General features: G+C 45.7%; 1 protein-coding gene across 1 annotated transcript in view; it reads right to left on the minus strand.

Moving 5' to 3' along the window:
- Positions 1-20,216, minus strand: part of LOC147708656 (uncharacterized) — a 223,889-nt gene that overhangs the window by 191,251 nt on the left and 12,422 nt on the right. The window contains exons 6-8 of the mRNA XM_086925380.1: positions 14,906-14,981; positions 12,505-12,557; positions 1,555-1,626 (exon numbers count right to left, since the gene is read on the minus strand). Coding sequence (XP_086781506.1) covers positions 1,555-1,626; positions 12,505-12,557; positions 14,906-14,981 — 201 coding nt within the window. The remainder of the gene's footprint in view (positions 1-1,554; positions 1,627-12,504; positions 12,558-14,905; positions 14,982-20,216) is intronic.

Raw genomic sequence — 20,216 nt, forward strand, 5'->3', positions numbered from 1 at the left:
TATTACTACCATGAGCTGTGTTACATAAAGCAGCCCCTTGGTGCAACGGGCTTGCGCCCACGCTCTGTGCACCCCCAGGCCAATTTGGTATTTCATAAGGGGCTGCAGATGCTTGTTCGGCTCCTTCCATAATACCGATAGTGCCTGCGTACATGTAGCGGCAGTGCTATCTCTAGAGGGCGATCCCTCATGTGTATTGGGGTGTGGACCCCATGCAAATGAGGGAATCTCTTTATCTTTGCACCGATTCCGCATAATGTACACAGACGCAAAGGCAAAGAAGCAGTCAGGACGCACACTGAAAGTGCGCCACAAAACAGTGGCGCACTCTCGTATGGGCCCCTCCCAGTCAACCCCTTGCAAGTGGGTGCAGTCCCTCACAGCACTCGCCTTCAAGGGGTTCTCGACAAAGGGATATATAATCCCTCTTAAAAGTGCAGGTGTGTTGCCACCTGCATAGTGAAACAGGGAGCAACGTTTAAACAGCTACTCTGTATTTCACTTGAATGTGCTGCCCCCACTGCACCACAAGTTCGGCGCTGTCCCTTTAAAAAAGGGCACACTTTTCCTGTTTGCGCACGGCACACCCACTGAAAGGAAAAGAGCTCCCTCTCTGTAATAGGGTCATAGGAGGTTTATTATATCTATGGCACTATGCTTCATTATCTTTTAAACTGTTGATTCATATGCAATCGTAATGTTTTCAAAAAGAACATCTTTAACAGTGCTTCAAATGGTGGTGGTATTATTACAGATCACAAGTCAATGACAACCCAGGCACATTAGGGTGCACTAAAACGTTTTGCTTGATCTTTCTCAAAATAGACAGCCATTTTGACATTGTAGATAAGGTATCCTTTCACAAGTACATGCACTGTCTCTATCAAGAGGACTGTAAGCGTCAAAAGAGAGAACTTTCAATCAATGCTCTGTGACCAATCTAGATCTGAGAAATCCTCTTGAGTGCTCAGGAGCCTGGTTTTCCAAATATACATTCTGTAGATTTATGGTACAAATATCCCCTCTTGATGGTAAAATGGACCTCAGAGTCACCATCACCAATAGTTGCTGTTTGATTAATCTGTTCTATTCTACATCCATTTCGGTGAAGATGTGAGGAATAAGGAGCGGTAGATGAGAGAGGATTTGGAGAGGGATAACTGTACCTTACATCCAGAAATGACGGGAAAAAACAGGAAAAGGTAGTAGTTGGCTAACAAGGAGCAGTGGGGGCATGGTCTAAGTATAAAGCACGCCTATATGGTTAGAAAGGATCATTGTGACATCTGCAGGGAATGTGCTAGTAGATAGGAGAATGATCTGGGAAAAATAATGTTTTTTAAATTTGAATTTGATTTCATAATAAAAAGGCATAGAAGCCATGTTGAGGACGCATGCAAATGATAACTTTGGAAACTAGGGTCTTTTGTTATGAGGCTTGACCCAGGGACTAAGGATGAAATTGAGCTTATAGTGGGTCTACTAGCAGAGGACAATAGTGACAGTTTGTTAATTACTCGCATCCCCCATTCACTCACACCCCCTTCCACTTACCCTTTCAGGTTGACCACCATAAGGTACAAGACATCTATTTTGGATTTTATCCTGTGCAGATCCCAGCGGCTTCTGTGAGGATATCAAAAGGGGGCATCAGTCAATCATTCAACACCGAAGGGACCACCATATACCCCACTCCCTGCCTGAATACAGAAAATGTGTCTCTTATACTTGTTCTAGAGTCCCATGGATACTCTACCTGATACGTAAGTTGATCACAGACTATGTATATTCATCATAGTCATTAGGAATGATACATTTAACCCTTTAAGTGCTGCGCACGTTCAGCGGCCGACGGCACCACTACCTCCGTAGTGCTGCCGTCGGCCGTTGAACGTTCGAACTGCACCTGCGCAATGGAACGTCCAGCACTGGAGCTGGACGTTCCATAGCCGTTAAGGTGTTAATAGCAATGTTTATTTTTCCAGCCCATTTGAATATAGTTTTGTTAAGGAATCTAAACGAACAATGATATAGTCATTAGGTTTGGCTTGCATTTTGAATCCTGACTAAAATATTTTTTTAAAGCCTGCTTTGATATACAATGGATTTATGTGATAAAGAATTCAATGTATCATGAGTTCAGTGGGGGCTGCTCCGCCAAGGCGGAGGAGCTCCACCCCACTGCTTTTAAAGGCAGTGTGTCTAAAGGAAAAATAAAATGATAATAACTTAATGTTATTATCATATTATTTGTTCCAGCTGCTTTGCAAGCGGGTGGTCGGGCCTGCTCTGCTGTCAGAGCATGGCAGGGGAGGAGTGGTGGGCACACTGAAGTGTGCATGATGCTTTGTCTGGCATTCTGGGGCTGGTCCAAACAGTCATGCGCACTTTCCATGTTTTCCGCCCAGGCTGCATTACAGCGCCGGCTGCCACTGTGTGATATAGTGCATGTTTGAGATGTAAAACACTCAACACTGCATAGGAAGCAGAATAATACACTAAACAACTATACTCTGAGGTGTAAGAGAAGTACTCTATTGGGTGAAGCCAACATCTGCTCTATGTATATTTTGAAGAATTAGTAATAATAGGTACTACAAACAGCTGCAGTTTCAACCCTTCCCTAATAAAAAGAGCTTGCTCCAAGGAGCCAATTTAAAGTGCTGAAAGCAAATCAAGGGAGATAAACATGTGAGAGTCAAGCAGATTTTACAGATGTATAAAAATTCAAACAAATGCAGATAAAACATTTCTAAAAACAATACGGTATCTGAAGATGGCCACTAAACAGAGCTTTGTGTTGTCCACCATAAATCAAACCACAACAGAAATGTGGCAGTGGCAACACTTAGGCAGCATAGGGAAACAATGGCCTTGTGCGGTAAGCAGCATGTAACAATGCAGCTATAAGGAGGCAGGACCAGTATGGATAGCCATATCAGAGAATAGGGCTTTTTGGGCCGGGGGCTGCCAGAGCCCATTGGGCTGGTTGGGCTCCATTGGGCTGGCGTTGGGCTTGGGGCTGGGCTAGTTTTGGGCTTGGCAGCCAGAGTCCAATGGGCTGGTTGGGCTCCATTGGGCTCCATTGGGCTTGCTTTGGGCTTGTTGGGCTTGGGTTGGGCTAGTTTTGCGCTTATTTTTTTTTTATAACCGGTCATCTTGTGTCACAATCCACCATTTTGGTGTTTGTGAAACACCAGCCGGTCAGGGAGGACACTGGATAGTTCAGCTTTGTCCCGCCCTCCCTCCCTAGGGAACGAGCTTCCGGCTGGTTTTTGCGGGGTTTGTTGTTGGATAGCTCATTACTTTTTCAGCTAGGTAGTTTTCTTGGGAGCTGGTGCATTGGGGGGGTGGGGGGGAGGGGTTTGTATTGGTGTTGTCGCTGGAACAAGTGCTGGATTGGTGCGCTATGTTTCTTTGGGACGTTTTTCCTAGGTCAGTTGTGGTATAATGATGTATAGTTACAGTTATGAAAGAGCATAAGAAGTTTATCTAGTTAGGTAGTTGTAGAATGGTTAGGAATTTGCAAGTTGTGTTTATAATTGTTGCAGGGGGGAACATGTTTAGGGGAGGGGGTGGGGGGTAAAGTAGAAAGATAATATTTAGTGAGGTTTTGTTTTATACGGCACGGGCCAGAGGAACTTGTATCTAGGGTGCACCTGTTTCCAATAAAGCAGCCTTTTTCACACCATCATGCTAATCTGTGGTCTATGCGTCCCCCCTTTTTGGCCCAAACAGCATTATTGGAGACAGTGGCACATGTGAGAAGTATAATGGCTACATCACGTAGGCAATATATGACCCATGAAGCATGCAGTAGTCATACCTATCAGCAACCTGGGCCAGGTAGAACATGTGGTTTTTAAGCCCCCTAAGTTGTAAGCTCCCATGAGTGTTTGTCTCCTAAATGTCAATCCAATGTAATGTTATGTTACGTTTTGTTATATACTTTACTAAGCAAATAGGCACTACACAAATATGTTAACATTTTAAATACCATGTCATGTTTTTTCGGGGTTGTCATGTAAAGGAATCCTACATGTTGGGAATCAAAGGAAATTCAACACTGTAGAACAACCAAGTCTTAAGTTGTTGCAGAGACCTTTGATGAGAGAAAGTTGTTCTAGAAATCTTTTCTAAGTGATGTGAGACGGAATCAAAAAGCAGGGACACCCAACATTGCCTCTTGAATGCATATAGTCAGGCAGCATTTCCCCTGAGAAACTGTGGGGACAACCCACACACAGCTTTAGCTTTATGAACAACAAATACAAGTTTAATAAACATTGGCAAAGCCAAGAGGTCTGATCGCCATTTTCAGTTATAACCAAACCTATTGAGTTAGACTGGTGGCCTTTCACATGTACACTGACATAAAGAAAATGGGAAGGAAATGCATGTACTGTAATATAGTTCAAACATAGTTAACAACTTTGAAAATTTGTATTGAGAGCACAGTAGTTTTAGGATTTGTCACATCTAAAAAATACATCAAGATTCCCTGAGTTTATTTATCGAGGCCATAGTTTTTTGCCTGAGCTCTTATCAAGCAAGAGCTTACTCTACTCTGCAGTAGAGATAGAACTCTGCAACTCCTAGATTTCACACAAGATTCCATAGAGCCGTGTGCTGAAAGTCATGCAAGTAACGATCAGAAGTTCATGAATACCCTCAGGATATTTTTGTGTGTCACAACAAAGGTTTTTATGAGACCATAATGATTATTTTGTCACTTATAAACTGTAGCGGCTGCACACTAAAATGGCTAAATACCACAAACTTAATTGGTGATAACTCAGTGTACTAGAATAATTGTGCCAATGTACGACATTGTTCCACAGAAATAATGCACATCTAAACACAATGCCAGGAGAAATATTTTATCAAGAATGCAATGCCAGGAGAGATGAGTGACCACCAGGGACACAGAATACCAAAGAGGGATTTCCTGCATGTTGCGTGGGAATGTAAACCTATTTTTCAGTAAGACACTTAGGAGCATATGTACAAGCCCTATAGCCACCAGAGGATCCCTTTTGTGGACGCTACAGTGGCCTAACTCCATTTTCATATTTATAAGGTGGCGCTGAGCCACTCAACGTGGCTTAACGACACCCTGTAAATATGCCCCTTTCTGCCACAGTGATCTGCTGACAAACAATTCAAAGAGAACAAGAGACTCGGGGCATATTTACAACAGAATGGAGAAGCATGGCATTAAGCAAATATTGCTAAAGCCACGCTTCTCCATTCTGAAACACAGGGATACGCGTATTCTCAAGAATGTGGTGCACCCCTGCGTTTCCCCTAGTGCCAATGCACGCACCCTTGTACCGAATTGCATAATGAATGTTAATGATTGTTATGTGCAGGAAGGGGGCCTTCCTGCAGATAAACACTCATTAATGGGGTTTTGAAACTGCTATGTGTGCTGCTTAATGCAGCACACATAGAAGTTTCAAAAAGTCTTTTTTTTCAATGATTGTTTATGTGCAGGAAGGCTCACATTCCAGCACATACATAATCAATTGCATTTTGCTGTTTCTATGTGTGCTGCACAAGGCAGCACATATGAAAACAGCAAAGACGAGGAGAAATAAAGCATTTCTCCACATTGCGCAAGGGTAAGAGCAGGTTTTCCCTGGTCTTAATTCTGGCGCTGCCTCTTATTTATAATGACAATCCCAGGCAATATGTGACAAAAGCAATGTGAAGAAAAAGTTCAAGAAAAAATTATTAAAAATCATACATTTTAATTATTTCTGCAAATGATGTTGACATTTAAAAACAGCAGTCGATGATTTTCATTAATACATTTAAAATTCATTGCAACATCAACAATTTGGTACAAATAACGATGGTTTCTTCGACGCTCGTTTCGACACTGGAGGTGTATTTGTCAGGAAATAACCATCAAACCCCAAAATTTCTAAATCCATGGCAGTAGAGCAACCTCCGGTTCTTGAGATTATTGTCGCTTGAGCATATAGCTTTGGAGCGAAATCTTGTCGTGAGGTGTAATGCTTCAGAAATGTGGTCGAATATTTAAAAGGGGCAATCGTTGTTTGGAGAGACCTATCCGTGTCGCTTACAAACGAACACTGAGTGTGTGTTCATTAGTTATGAAAACAAGCACTCTGGTGTATTCGTTAATAAAACACATACGGATAAAATGCGGAAATAAGTGATGGTCCCACAGGGATGCAGTGGTGACGGAGGCACAATGGTGTATTTATTGATAAAACGCATACGGATAAATGTGGAAATGAGTAACGGTCCCACAGAGATGCAGTGGTGACGGAGGCACTGTATGGGTCCCTGGGAGTGTCTCCTGATAAAAGTGTGCACTCTTTACGGGCAATTTAAGCCTCCTTGACTCTATCAGTGAGGGGTCGGTGCCGATTTGACCAAAACAAAGGTTGTTTTTTTTTGGGTCAAATCGGCACTGACATTGTTGTTTTTCATTGTATGTTTTACCCTGTCCCAGGAATCACATCCAATTACAGGGGGTCCTTGATATTTGCAAGGCTGCCTCTTATTTATGCCACCCTTGTAAATAGGGGCAACGTCAAAATCAATGGGCCTGGCGGTGAAATGCCCACCGCAGCACCCATTGCCCACCCCTTTCACGCTGAGTACAGCATAAAAGGGTGCCTTATTTACAAGGCAGCGTTAGGCCACGTTAGGTGGTTTAACGCTGCCATGTAAATAAGGCGAAGCTCCTATTGCCATCACAGCCAGGGACGTTGTGGTGGCGGTGGAGGCTTGTAAATATGCCCCTCATTATTTCAACACACATTGCTTTTTGACACTGCCTCTAATTTACAAGGCTGAGCCAGCGCCAAAAACGAATGCCAAGGAATTCCAGGACTTAGAATTGCGATACATGTAGAAATTATTCATTCATTCATAGCTCCTTGATTTTTGCTCTTTCAATGGGCAAGTTTAAACTGTGGAAACGCATTCTGCAACACATATAGAAAGAGCACATCACCATTATTGATTGTTTATGTGCGGGAAGGTCTCCCTTCCTGTACATAAACAATCGCCTCTGCAGCGCAGGCACCCTTGCAACATGGCGGCAGGTTGCCTGCGTTGATGCTAGGCAGCTTTTTTTTGCGCTAGCGAAAACACAGGGGTGTGCCCTACTCTTGTGAATATGGTGCATCCCTGTGTTTAAAAAATGTTGGAGCGCGGTGTTGCCAAATTTGGTGTAACACCGCACATTTTTTTAAATATGCCCCTGTGAATTAAAGGGGCATCTCAAGTTAATAATATATTTGCTAATACCTGCACTCGCTGTTTTTTTGCACTCCATGCAAAATAAATGTTCCCCCACTATATCACTCTCAATACACATTTAAGCAATTAATGTTTTTGGGCTCTTTTGGAGTATTTTGTTGCTCCCTCATTTCACATTACTCAGCTACATGTTTATTGTAGTTGCATCAGTAACACAAAGTAACACTGTGTACTGTGTAATTTTAAAAAGTCTTTTATTATGTCCTGTGGGCCGGGCAAAAGGAAACTCAGTACAATTCGAATTGGAACAGATAAACTAGAATCTGTTCATAAGTTTCCTTATTTGGGGTTGGTTTTCGCTGCGAACAGCTCGTGGAGTGGGCATTTGGCCCACGCCACGAGCAAGTTCTCGAAGGCCAACAATTCTGTTCTGAGTCTCCCCCGCCCAAAGAAAATTGGTGCCTCAAAGGCTATTGTTAAGATTTTTAAATTACAGTGTTCTCCTGTCGCCACGTATGGGGATCGGATAGTAGCATCAGTATCCAAAGAGAGGAAAATCGTTTCTGTAGAAAAGTGCTGGGCGCACCGATTTCCTCTTCAGATTTTATTTGCCATAATGAACTTAATCTCCCCTATATAAGTGATTTTATCAAAGCAAGACCAGCTCTCTTCTGGATTAGAATCTGGAGGAATGATGCTGCTGTCCTTACACAAAATATCATCAAGGAATGCCTAAATTGTGAATATGGTATGCAGATTCCCTGGTTCAAAGAAGTTCTCAAATCACTTAATGAAATTGGTAGAGACATTTTGTTCACTGACCCCATGGCAATTGAACCAAAGGATAAATTCGATGTACAAAAAGCACTTTATGCACTTTATCGCAATTCCAGAAATCAAGGGTCAAGAAATACATAGGAAATGGTCTCTGTATGCAAACTATGCCGCCCTACCTTTCCCTCCCTATGTCAAACTGGGAGCGATCCTTATTGTTTCGTTTAAGGGCTGGAACTGTGAAATTTCTGCTGTCTTTTCCTTTGGGGTACCAACATAGTACAGACCTCACTCCTTGCCCTTGCGATGGTATAAGTACTCAAGATGACCTGCACTTTCTATTTTTCTGTAAATTTTATGTGAGATATATCAAATGGTTTTTAACCCCATATTTTAGAAAACATAGACCTCTCACACTCCAAGAATCTTATATGATGCTGCTTACCCTGGATACTGACGAACTGACCTTTCGCACTAGCACTTTTTTAAGACTAGCCATACGTGCACGTAAGACAATGGAAAGTCCCTGAAATCAGAAACTAGTCACAATGATACTACTGTAAAAATGTTATAAGAAAATGAAATGTACTGCTCAATCACTGTATGAATCACTTTGTTATCATGGAATGCTATTTATATAATTGTTTTGTACTACATGTATATGTGTGTTTTTGCTGTGTTCGGTACTTTTATGAATTTTATGAAATTCGAATAAAGGTCTTTTGAACTTGAACTTGTGTACTCATCTGATGTTGGAACAATTGATACACAGAGACTATTAGCAACAGAGTATTTTTTCATTCTTTTTGATTCTTTGTCACTTGTGGGCTAGGCAGGATGTAAAAAAAAAGGGCCAATAAAGTGCGGTTGGGACGATCTTGCTGTGAATTTTGCTATGTTTGTACATGAGTATAGTTGTTATAAAAATGCAATGTGTACAATGTATATCAATAACTCAGCATTTCTCACAGCATAATTTATAGTTGGCAGTGAGCAGTGTTTACACCTTTCAGTTTCTGAGCTGTGCTGTCTGAAAAGTATTTGAAGACTTGGAAGAATACATAGCCGCCTGGCCTGATGAACTAGGATCACCGCCTAAAGTATTAAAGGAAGTAAGAAACCTAGGAATTACCAAGGACTCTATACTATCGATGAATGCCCAAGTGGACAAACTAGCAAGATCAAGCTTTGTCACTAGAAAAACCCTGCGACAAATTTTTCCTCATTTGGGACTACCACACAAAATCCAAGCTACTGTCTCCCTTTTTCGACTCGATTAAGCCTATAGCCTCTACCACGGATCACCTTTAACGACCATCAAAAGACTACAACGGATTCAGAACTCGGCTGCCAGGCTACACTTGCATATCAAACTACGAGACCACATCTCACCTGCCTTGAAAGACCTGCATTGGTTACGGGTTGCCCGAAGATCCACATTCAAGCTACTTAGTATCACCCACAAAGCAATACATAGAATGGGACCGCTTTTCATCAGGAATATAATCACCAAACACTTTCAACAAAGGAACCTCCTCTCTAAAGAGGTATCTCGCCCCAAAATCCCAAGATACAAGAAAATAAAACATGGGTGGCACATCCTTCTGTGTTCAAGCAGCCAAGCTATGGAACTCATTAGCCCCCAACATAAGATCCACCCACAACCATCTTATCTTCAGAAAACTACTCAAGAATTAAGCCTTACCCACACAAGCACCATTAGCAAACAGAAATTTACAGTATATCCCTCTGTATATAAGCATGTATGTTCACTATAGTTATGTACCTATCTTTGTGTATTGCTTTGTATAAGCATGTAGAATAATGATGTTGTTAAAAAAAATCATCTTTGGTCTACATGTACTTACTTCCATTGTGTATCGATGTCCTCCATGTACTTGGATCTGTGTGTCTGTTACTTTTCTCCTGAAAAAGCATCTCCACTGCACTACCCTATTTCTCATCCTGTACCTCTATCAATAGCATTAATCCAATTAATTCTTACCTTCTTTATGCTTCTATATACTTTCAATGTACTTATGGATCTATATATTTATCACTTTCTTCTAATTTAGCATTTCCAATGCACTACCCTATTTCCCAGCCTACACTTCTCTCAATATATCTTCTAGCCCAACTTTCTGACTCATCTCAAACTTCTTTCTACTACTCTTTCCAATGCACTACCCTGTCTCTCATCCTATACATCTATCAATATATCCTCTACATCCACTCTCCCATTTATCCCAAACCCCATACCACTACTATGATCCCCAAAATAACCCTTTCTAGACTCTCTCCTACTCTACCCCTCCTTGCATCATCTGACACCTCTTTTACTATACCGACCCCCCAAAACAAACCTTTCTAAACTCTTCCCTCTGACTCTTCCCCTCCAAAAACCCTTTGTACTCATCCAAAAGCCTCTTCCTACTGCTATGACCTAAAACAAAAGAAGAAGAAAATCCTTCACTCTTCTATCCCTCCACTATCCTTTCCAAACAAAATAACAGACTAACATGTTCACTGCTCAAATTTCATATCCACTATACTAATTCACCACTGATCCTTTATGGGTTCTAGAATAGTGTGCTACTCGGCAATAAAGCGTATCAACACCCCATCAGGGTTACAAGTGCTATATAAATGCGAACCTTTTCCCCTTTTTAACGCCTCCCCAACCCTCCTCAATCCAAATAACTGACTAACATATCCACCACTCAAATTAATTTACTGTTTCACCATACTAACTTTCAACACTAATCCTTATGGGTTCCAGAGTAGCGTGCCACTTGCCAAAAAAGTGCTTCAAAACCACATCAGGGGTAACAGGTGCTATATGAATGCAAACCTTTCTTCTCCTTCTATTCCTCAGCTATCCTTCACACAGCAAATAACTGAGTAATATCCACCACTGAAATTACTTTCATATTTCACAATACTAAATCACCACTAATCCTTTATGGGTTTCCGGAGTAGCATGCTTCAACACCCCATCAGGGGTAACAAGCGCTATATAAATGCAAACCCCTTTTTCCTCTTCTATCCTTCTGCTATTCTTCCGAATCCAAATACCTGCCTAACCTATCCACCACTTAAAATGTACTTGCATGTTTCACGATACTAATTCAACACTAATCCTCTATGGGTCCCGGAGTAGTGTGCTACTCGTCGAAAAAGCGCTTTGACACCTCATCAGGGTAGTAAGCGCTATGCAAATGCAATTACAATACAATGCAATAGGTACATGGCCAAGTTGAAACGTTGGCAATGCATTAAAAAGGCGCTTGGTTCTGCACCGAAACATCACAGTCATGTATGGAAGGGCCTTAGGTTCCCTAAGGCAGCCCCTCCTGAAAAGAGGGCTCTCAAAAGCCATATAATGAAGTCAGAATAGAAAAGCCAAACTCTGAACACTGCAAGGGTTTGCAGTTTAAAAAAATTACTGAGCAAAGCAATTGACACTTTACCCCTCAATCAACCACTCACAAGATCTACCGCAGCTTTATGCACTCCATAATTCAATTTAAGTCCCTCTGCCTAATGCATAAAATCCTTCACGGCTCTGGCCCCCGAGTTTTACAAGGTCTGTGTTCGTCCTATGTCCCCTCACGTGCCCTCCGCTCGGCGGACCTTCATCTTGCCTGTACCATCAAAATCCGAAGGAGCAGAGCTGGCGGCCGCTCCTTCAGGTATTTGGCTCCAAAACTGTGGAACTCGATCCCCGCGGAGGCACGTGCTACAAATAACTACCTGTCATTTAGAAAACTCATTAAAACCTGGTTGTTCCCTTCTATCTAGTGCTCCTAGTGGCGCTACACGTCTCCCCCTTGGTTCAAAGTCTGTCTTACTTTCAAGTTGTCTGCAAGCGCTGGGACGCCCCGTCACTGGGGTAGCCATGCGCTTTATAAGCATTTTTAACATTAACATAATGATGGCAGCAGTAAAGGAGCAAAACAAAAGAATTTTTTTTTAAACACTCTCCAAAACAATTTCGAACAGCAGGAAATATACACAACCACAAAATGTGTTGGACTGATATCAAAACATGACAAACATTTCATCAGGCCAATACTTAAAGGAAGCTCTCCCACACAGGTAAAGGGCTGTCCCAGAATCCCTCTTTATTTGCCATATGGTGTGTTGACATTGTTAGTCTTTTCTGCTTCCATTCGTGTATCAGGTGGTATCTCAAACACAAAGAAACCTGCCTTGTAATACCTGCATGGTCAAGAGAGTACTCATGAAAGCATTTCACACTCACGCTCTCGAGCTTTTTCCATAACATTAATACACCATAGAGACTCTAACAAACTATTCAGTTTGTCTCTCTACATAATCCTTGTGCTAACCGGGAAATTAGCACTCTAAATAAAACAAATTAGGCATCTTAGATCCTGCTAAGCTTGTTGTAAACTGCTGCGCCTTCCTCTAAATATTACCCCCTGGCACAGGCTCTTTGGTGAGACACAGCCTTATACTACTTACCTCAATACCAGACACCTGAGCTCCTGCATCCAGTAGTTTAGTTTGAGTTGTCTCTAGAGATAGGCAAAAAATATTTAAAGTTAGCAATTACTTTTCTAACCAGATGGTAGGCCCTTGATCTATCAGACTGTTTTATTGAATTATTGTCTTTGTTTTCAGATCATCACCAATTATAGGGTTTAATGTAAAACAATCTATGAACAATAAATGGAAATGTTTCTCACCTGTTCACAATAATTCTAATATTCATACTATATAAATGTCTTCTGTGTTTACTATAAGACACAGTAGCTAGTGGGGCCTGGAACTGTGCCATAGCAGTGCAACAAGATGAGTGTCATAAAGATGCGGCATGCATCCAGAGAAGTGTCTTCTCCCTATTGCACCCTAGTCTTTTTAAAGAGATCACGGCCCAATTCACAGTCGGAATATTATAAAGAGCATATTTGCTGGCCAAACAAACCTAGAGGTAGAGATCAGTAGCATGATAAGAAACCCTCAAAAAGAAAAGAGGAGGGCCAGAATACTCACCAACAGGGGTTGGAAAAACAAGGGCACCGAGTGGTGTTCATGCCAAGAGGCTGCATCAGAAATCAGTTTGTAAACCAGAAGCCATCCTTTCAGGAACACCACCAGCGAGGGCAGATCCATACATAGCAAGATTTCTTTCAGTTCTCAAAGTCGAGAACCTAAGGTACATTCTAGAGACAACCTCTCGCTAGGACAATTGGACCTAGACCTACAGAAATGTTTTAGCAACTGTTTGAACTGAAAAACATCCGGTTAGTCAGTTTTCTGGTATTCAAATCTAGATCATTTCCTGCCTGGTAGTCTATGCCTATTCTATGGTCCCAAAAGTTTCAAAAACATTGGGCACTCAATCTGGAAAAAATAATTTAATGATGATGAAGCCCTGGGATGACTTGTGCGCGATATTAAATCATATTAGAACATTGGAATGTTGGGAGTACAATGGAGTGCTCCGGGCGTATAATGGCTGGTATAAGCCTGGAGCTCCAACATTCCAATGTTTCTTTGTTCACAGCTCTGGCTGTAAACAAAGGCTTCAGGGAGCCTGAGGGGATTCCAATCCCCTCACGCTTCCAAAAGGCTTTGTTTCTTTTGTTAGAACATTCTGTCCTCTAGTGACAGAATGTTCTAATAGCCTTATAGCCCTTCGTAGATGGGCTATACCGCTATTAAAGTCCCTCTCCCTTGTTAAAGGCCCTCGCCTTCGGCTCGGGGCCTTTAATGCTGGAGAGTGCCTTTAATAGCCGGTATAGTCCTCTACTGTGGGCTATAAGGCTGTATTAAGATAACTTAGCCTAAGCCTATTGCTTGATGTTCACAAATATATTGCCAAGATGCAAAACATGAGTATTGAGGCCTGTAACCAGGATGCTCGTTGGCAGGGTAAAATCTAGGTTTAAACTGAGGTGCATGTAAATCGGAATCCAAAGACTGGATCGACGAGACTAGAGGTAGAGAATAAAGATTGTAAATTTAGGCTTCCCAGATCTATACCAGACTCCCAACATAGATCAGATTTTGGTCTCTAAATGCAGGCTGATATACCATAGCAGTTCAAAGCCCTCCCTTGTCATAAGTGTTTGAGAATATGTTCACCATCAACACATTTGACAAAGTACTACAAATAAAGATTTACTTGTTTGTATTGCACTGAATTTTGGCAATCACGTTCCTGTTTAGCCTCAAAATCTAGTTGTGATGGAAATCATACTTGTTAAAAAATACAACTAAACAGATATAGTAAAGAGTAAGGCAGTGAAGGCAATAACAGAGAATGTACGGGCACATGCATGAGCAGAGGGGACATGACCAAAGCAGGCGTCTATAAACAGCCATTATTGGAGGGATTGTGTAGGAGCATGGGCAGTTTGCAGGCAAAGGAAAAGAAGGGATGAGAAAAAAGAAAGATGTATGGCCACAGGGTGGGAGGAGGTGATTAATGTTTACTGATGAGGCATGGCAGAGGAAGCAGAGACAGAAAGGAACTAAAGCAGCGTGAGTAGAAGATGCATCGACACAGAGAAAACATTTAAATGGTTCTGAGTAAAGTTATGAGTAACAGAATGAGCCTGGAGACAAGAGCGAAGGTTATGTTCAGAGGATCCATGGACAGTGGAGATGCACTCATGGGATTTATCAGCAAGGCGTGGATAGAAACTGGCAATAGCAGTGTTAAGGGCATGGGTGGAACTAGCAATGCACAAGCATTGGCAAAGGAGGCAATAGAAAGATATGTGGGGAGGGCACAGCCAAAAGCAAAGGTGAATAGTACAAGCCAATAGCCAATGAACATGTTCACTTTTTCAATTACAGTTACATTTTTAGACGAACAAATAAATGGGGTTTGAGGATTTACCAATCCTGTACTCACCAAGCAGGAGGAGGAGCTCATTTGCTGTCTGTTTGGCTGCTTGCCCTTTGTGAGACAGAGGTTCCTGGGCAGAGATCTGCCAAAGAAAAGAAGACAATATTTAGTGAGGGGGTGATTATCATTTATGGTCCCACATACTGTAATGTTCAGAACAAGAGGCTCTCTGATACTGTGGATAACAGAGCTGTGTGCAGTTAAGATCCTCCTCACAATCCCAGCTCTCTTTCAGGAGCCGAAATGCGTTTTTATTATCCCAAATATTTTGGTAACTCTGGGTCCAAGTTGTTATTATCATTCTAGGGAAAACTCATGATAGCCAGAATTTGAAGCGGGATAACAGTCAAGAATTATAGATTCCAGGACCCGGTATCCACAAACCAATTTGCAGCCTGCTCATACTGAGGCCACCGTGGAAAACAGAAAGCAGTTGAGGGGCTGATGCTTAAACAAATGAGCAGCCCAATCATTACGTTGGGCGATCAAAGGGTTTGAGATGTCAAATACACTACCCCTGAGCATTTTGGTGAAAATACATCTGTGAGTGTGATGTGTGTGCCACTGTTTTTAAAAGCTGGTCTCAGGCAATTGCTGAGCAAATAGTTTTAATGTTAAAAATGCTTTCTTTATGATTAGGCTGCTGTGCAATTGCCATTGAATGTGCATATATTATGGAGGCTCCCTCAACAAGTCTGTGTTCCTCAGGTGCAGCCGGCACAGGTAACCGGGGTGGGGCAGTGGGGCATTGGTGTGGAGGCAGGGCGGTCGAGGGGGGAAGTGGACAGATGACGGAATAGTGAAAGTAAAATAAATAAATAAAACTGCTTACCTTGCGCTCGCCGCATCACCTCATCAAGGTGGTTTTATTTATTTTTTTATTTTACTTTCACTATCCTGTCGTCTGCCCACTTCCCTCCTTACCCACCCGCCCAACCGCAGTTACCTGTGCCGGCCGCGCCTGGTGTTAGTACCTTTGTGAATGTAGAGCTGAGGCCAACTGATGAACTCCCCTGCTCTGCTCTGCTGCTGACCTTCTATTCATGAAAATACCTGACAGCCCAAGGAGTTCAGACAAGCTGTCCCAGAATATTAAAAAATATATTTTTAGGGGGCGTGGCCAAGATGGCGACGGAGTGAGACGTCCTTTCTAGTCTCTCCGGCGCCGAGCCCAGCTTAGCCTTGTACAGCACTGATAGAGACGTGCTGTTCGACTTTCGGTGATCGGCGGCGTGCCCCGGAGCGGAGGGGCAAGGTCCGATGCCGCGATCACGGCTGGAGGCTGCCTGATAGCGGACTTGGGAGCGGCGGCGGACTGCGGCCCTGTGAGCCTTGGCCTCGGGTGAAGAGAGGGGCCGGACCTCCTGCTACGCGGCTGTGCGGGCTTCGCAGGCGGAGAGCCGCAGCGGACACGGAGCTTTCGGCTCCCACCCCACCACCTGCGGGGGAGACTGCGCACATCCCCGAGGGGGATCAGCTACATCGGGAGCCCCCGCTGCGGACTACGCACAAGTGCTAGCAAGGTAGGCCGGCGGGGACCCGTGAGCGTGGCAGCCACGGCGCAGCCCCCCGCCGCCTCTGACCTGACTTCTTGGGCGGGACCGCCCAACCGAGCTCCCTCACCCGGAAGGGCCCTGGTATGGATGTGTGCCCAGAGTAGTGGGGCTGGGGATATCTTCTGGCCAGCGGAGGCCTGAGGAGGAGCTGTGGGGATTTGGCGGACTGCGGCCTAGAGATCCCCGGCCTGTGGTGATCGTGGGGCCCAGGCTCACTGATCCGGAGTGGTGGCGAGGCATCCCTGGAGTGGGGCCACGACTGAGTGGGCTCTCAGCACCTTGCCATCTAGGGCTTCCAGTTGCCGGGGGAGCTGTGCGGAGTGACGAGGTGACGCTCTCTATGCATAGCTTGGGCCTGGGCCCCTGGAGATTTGCTTCGGCCCTTAGTGCACCTGAGGAGGAGGAGTGGAGGACGCGAGCGTGCAGCGGAGGGCCCCCGAACTACGGGGGAGCAGCCGGGGGTCCGGTCGGGCCTGGGGGTGCACCTGCCCCCCCCCTGTAGTGGAGAACTTGACCCTGCGATTGAAACACTGCGCTGAGGAGGTGGAACCCGGAGTGGGGCTGCGCTAATCGAGGGGCAACGTGCGGGGCCTGTGGAAGGTCACCTCTAGCTGGACGGCGGTGGATCCTGGCCTGGTGCTCCCGGTGGAGAGGAGGTTCCCTGAGCACTACTCCTTCTATGATCCCTACCCTTTGCGGTCATTTGGCGGCAGTCCGCACGTTACTGATTTGGCCGTTTGGCACCATACGAGGCTGGGAAGGAGTGCGGTTGCCACGGCGGAGCTCCACCTGAACGGATTTGAGAGCCTACGCATTGACCTCCAGACGGACAAGGGGGGCCGCGATGTCCTCCGTGTCGCGCAAGGGGAAGCCTGGCAGAGATGGCCAACCCAAGGGCTCCCAGCAACCGGCGTCTCCTGGCGCTAGCTCTACACCCCGGAAGTCGGACGACAAAGCTCCAGCAACCAAGGCTTTCATGTCGGAGCTTTTCGCATCCATAAAGGAGGATATTTCCGAACTCCGTGCTCAACTGGCATCTGATCTCCGTGAGGTGCGTAGGGACGTGGACGGAATCGGTGAGCGGGTGGCTACTCTAGAGGATCATGACCTCAGCATGGCCAACGATGTCCACCAATTGCAGCAGGATGTGCTTCGGCTCACCGAGCAGAACCTGGACCTGCAGTCACATGCGGAAGATTTGGAGAACCGATCCCGTAGGAACAACATCCGCATACAGGCGGTACCGTGGGATGGCGAAGCAGGCGACCTACGTGGCTACGTGCAGGCGCTCTTCCTGCAGGTCCTGGACGAGGAGGATTTGCATGAGATCAAGATGGACCGAGTCCACAGGGTGGGCCTTCCTCTGCAGGGGGGTGGGCCGCCACCTGACATCCTGGTCTGCGTGCATGACTTTCAATTGAAGGAGCGGATTCTCCGGAAGGCCCAGGACATTCCATCCTTGCAGTTCCGCGAGCACCGGCCCCAACTTTATCAGGACCTGGCGGCGACAAAACTTCAGAAGTGGCGCGAATTCCGGCCGGTGACTGCCTTCCTGCATGAACATAGCATTCCCTACTCGTGGGGACACCCTTTCCGCATTGTCTTCTGGTGGCAGAATAAGTTGGTGCAGATCCGTTCTCTACAGGTGGCAAAAGAGCTTCTGGGCATCGAGGATACGACGCCTGCTCCTACAGCTGGCAGCCCTTCATAGCGGAGATGGCGCAGATCCTCCTCTTGGCACAGAGTGGGGTCGGAGATGGATCGCGGGAGGCCTGATCGCACGACTAGTCTGCTGGAGAGGGGGGAAGCGGTGGCGTCAGTGGCTTTAGCGACAGTGATGTCTTCCCAGCAGAGCTCCGGGGTGGCCTGAACTTCGACTAATGGCTGTCGGCGCCGGAGGGGCGCAAGAACTCCGGCCCGTGGGTATGGATGTACTTTCTGAGAAGACACCCCGGGCCGTGGCCGTGGGAGACCCTTTGGGGGTTTCCCGTCCCCATTCCAGGGACTGTTCTATGTTCCGCTTCGGACTGGGACTGATAAGTACTTTTTTCTTGTTTACTTGCTTGTTGAGGGGAGTGGGGCAGGGGGGGTTTGGGGGTGGATTGCGCAGGGGGGAAGTTTGGGTTCGGGGTGGGGGTGGGCGGGGGATGGTGGCAACCTGTGGATGCTTGTGGCGAGTGTTGGCCTTTCTGGAGGAGAGTTATATGGGCCTTTGGTTGCGGGGTATGTGTGCAGTTGTTATCACTGTTTCTAGCGGTAGTCGGGCACCTCTTCCTACTGTTATATGTTTGGGTCTGGAGGAATGCTGAGTGGGCCTTTGGTGACGGAGTTTCTGTGCAGGAGCTACCACGGTCCTTGACTGTGATGGGGACCCTATGCTTATTGCCGAAATGATTGGAGTGTGGGAGCCTTTTGGGCTCGGGGCATGAGGTGGGAGAGGGGGGTTGGGGGTCCAGGGGGGGAACTCGAGAGCGGGACTGGATCCTGGGAGGAGGCCTGGAGGTTAGTCAGGGTAGGGGGACGGGGTCAGGATAACATGTCGAATGCACAGCATTGGGATTTCATGACTCCTTATGCCTATTAGCGTTGGCACTTGGAATGTAAAAGGTCTCAACTCCCCACAGAAACGCCAGAAACTCTGGAAATACCTGTCAGATCATCATCTGGATGTGGTGGGCCTCCAGGAGACTCATCTGGCTAGGAAAGATGAACTCAGGCTCAGGCATAGACACTTTCCTCTCATCTATAGGGCTTCTCTACCCACAAAGCACAGAGGGGTTGCTCTACTCTTCCGGGCGTCCCTTCACTTCCAGCCTGTGGGGGTGTGTAGCGATAAGGAGGGCCGGTGGTTGATGGTGAAAGGGTCATTGTATGGCAGGTTATGTACCTTTGTGGTGGTGTATGCTCCCAATGCCAGACAGAATACCTTTCTACAGGACTTGTTGGACAAGGTTGGGGACTTTCTGGAAGGGCACTTGTTCCTCTTGGGGGATTTTACCATGGTGTGGGACAAAGCTTCGGATAGCTCCTGTGCACAGAGGGCGGAAGCTGGGGTCTTTTCCGCTGCAACGCAGCAACAGGTGGGTGAGCTGGGGCTGATTGATAGCTGGCGCTTCCTGTACCCCCAGACCAGGGATTACACCTTCTTCTCCCACGTCCATCATTCCTACTCTCGCTTAGATCATATATTCATAAGTCAGGCCCTTAGAGGAGACATCCGTGTCGCCAGTGTCTTTCCTCTCTCCGTGTCGGATCATAGCCTGGTGGTTCTCGGGCTGCATTGGTCGATGGGGGGGGTGGGTGGCAGAAGTGGTATTTTCCGGTGGCACTGGTACGGGACGATGTCTCTTGCAGGGAGCTGTGGAAGGCCATTAGGGAGTTCCTGGCTCTTAACCCACCGTCGGACACTTCGGTGTACAACACTTGGGACGTGTGTAAGGCTTCGTTAACACCTTAGCTGCTAGTAAACATCCCTCCCCAGTGCTGCGCTGTCCATTGGAACTAGTGCTGAATGGACGTCCAATGGTCGTGCGCAGCACTGGGGAGGTAGCGCTCCCGACGACCGTTGGCCGTCAGCAGCACTTAAGGGGTTAAGGGGCACTTGCCTAGGCCTAAATGCGAACCTCAACAAATTGAGGAGGAGGGAGCGTGAGGAATTAGAGGCGGAACTTGCTGTATTGGAACAGGCGCACAAATCGAATCCGTCCAGGGTGACCCTCCGACCTCTAACCGCGGTGCGGGGGAAGCTGAAAGCCCATTAC

Source organism: Lissotriton vulgaris, chromosome 6 (assembly GCF_964263255.1).
Source record: "Lissotriton vulgaris chromosome 6, aLisVul1.2, whole genome shotgun sequence".
NCBI classification, from domain to species: domain Eukaryota; kingdom Metazoa; phylum Chordata; class Amphibia; order Caudata; family Salamandridae; genus Lissotriton; species Lissotriton vulgaris.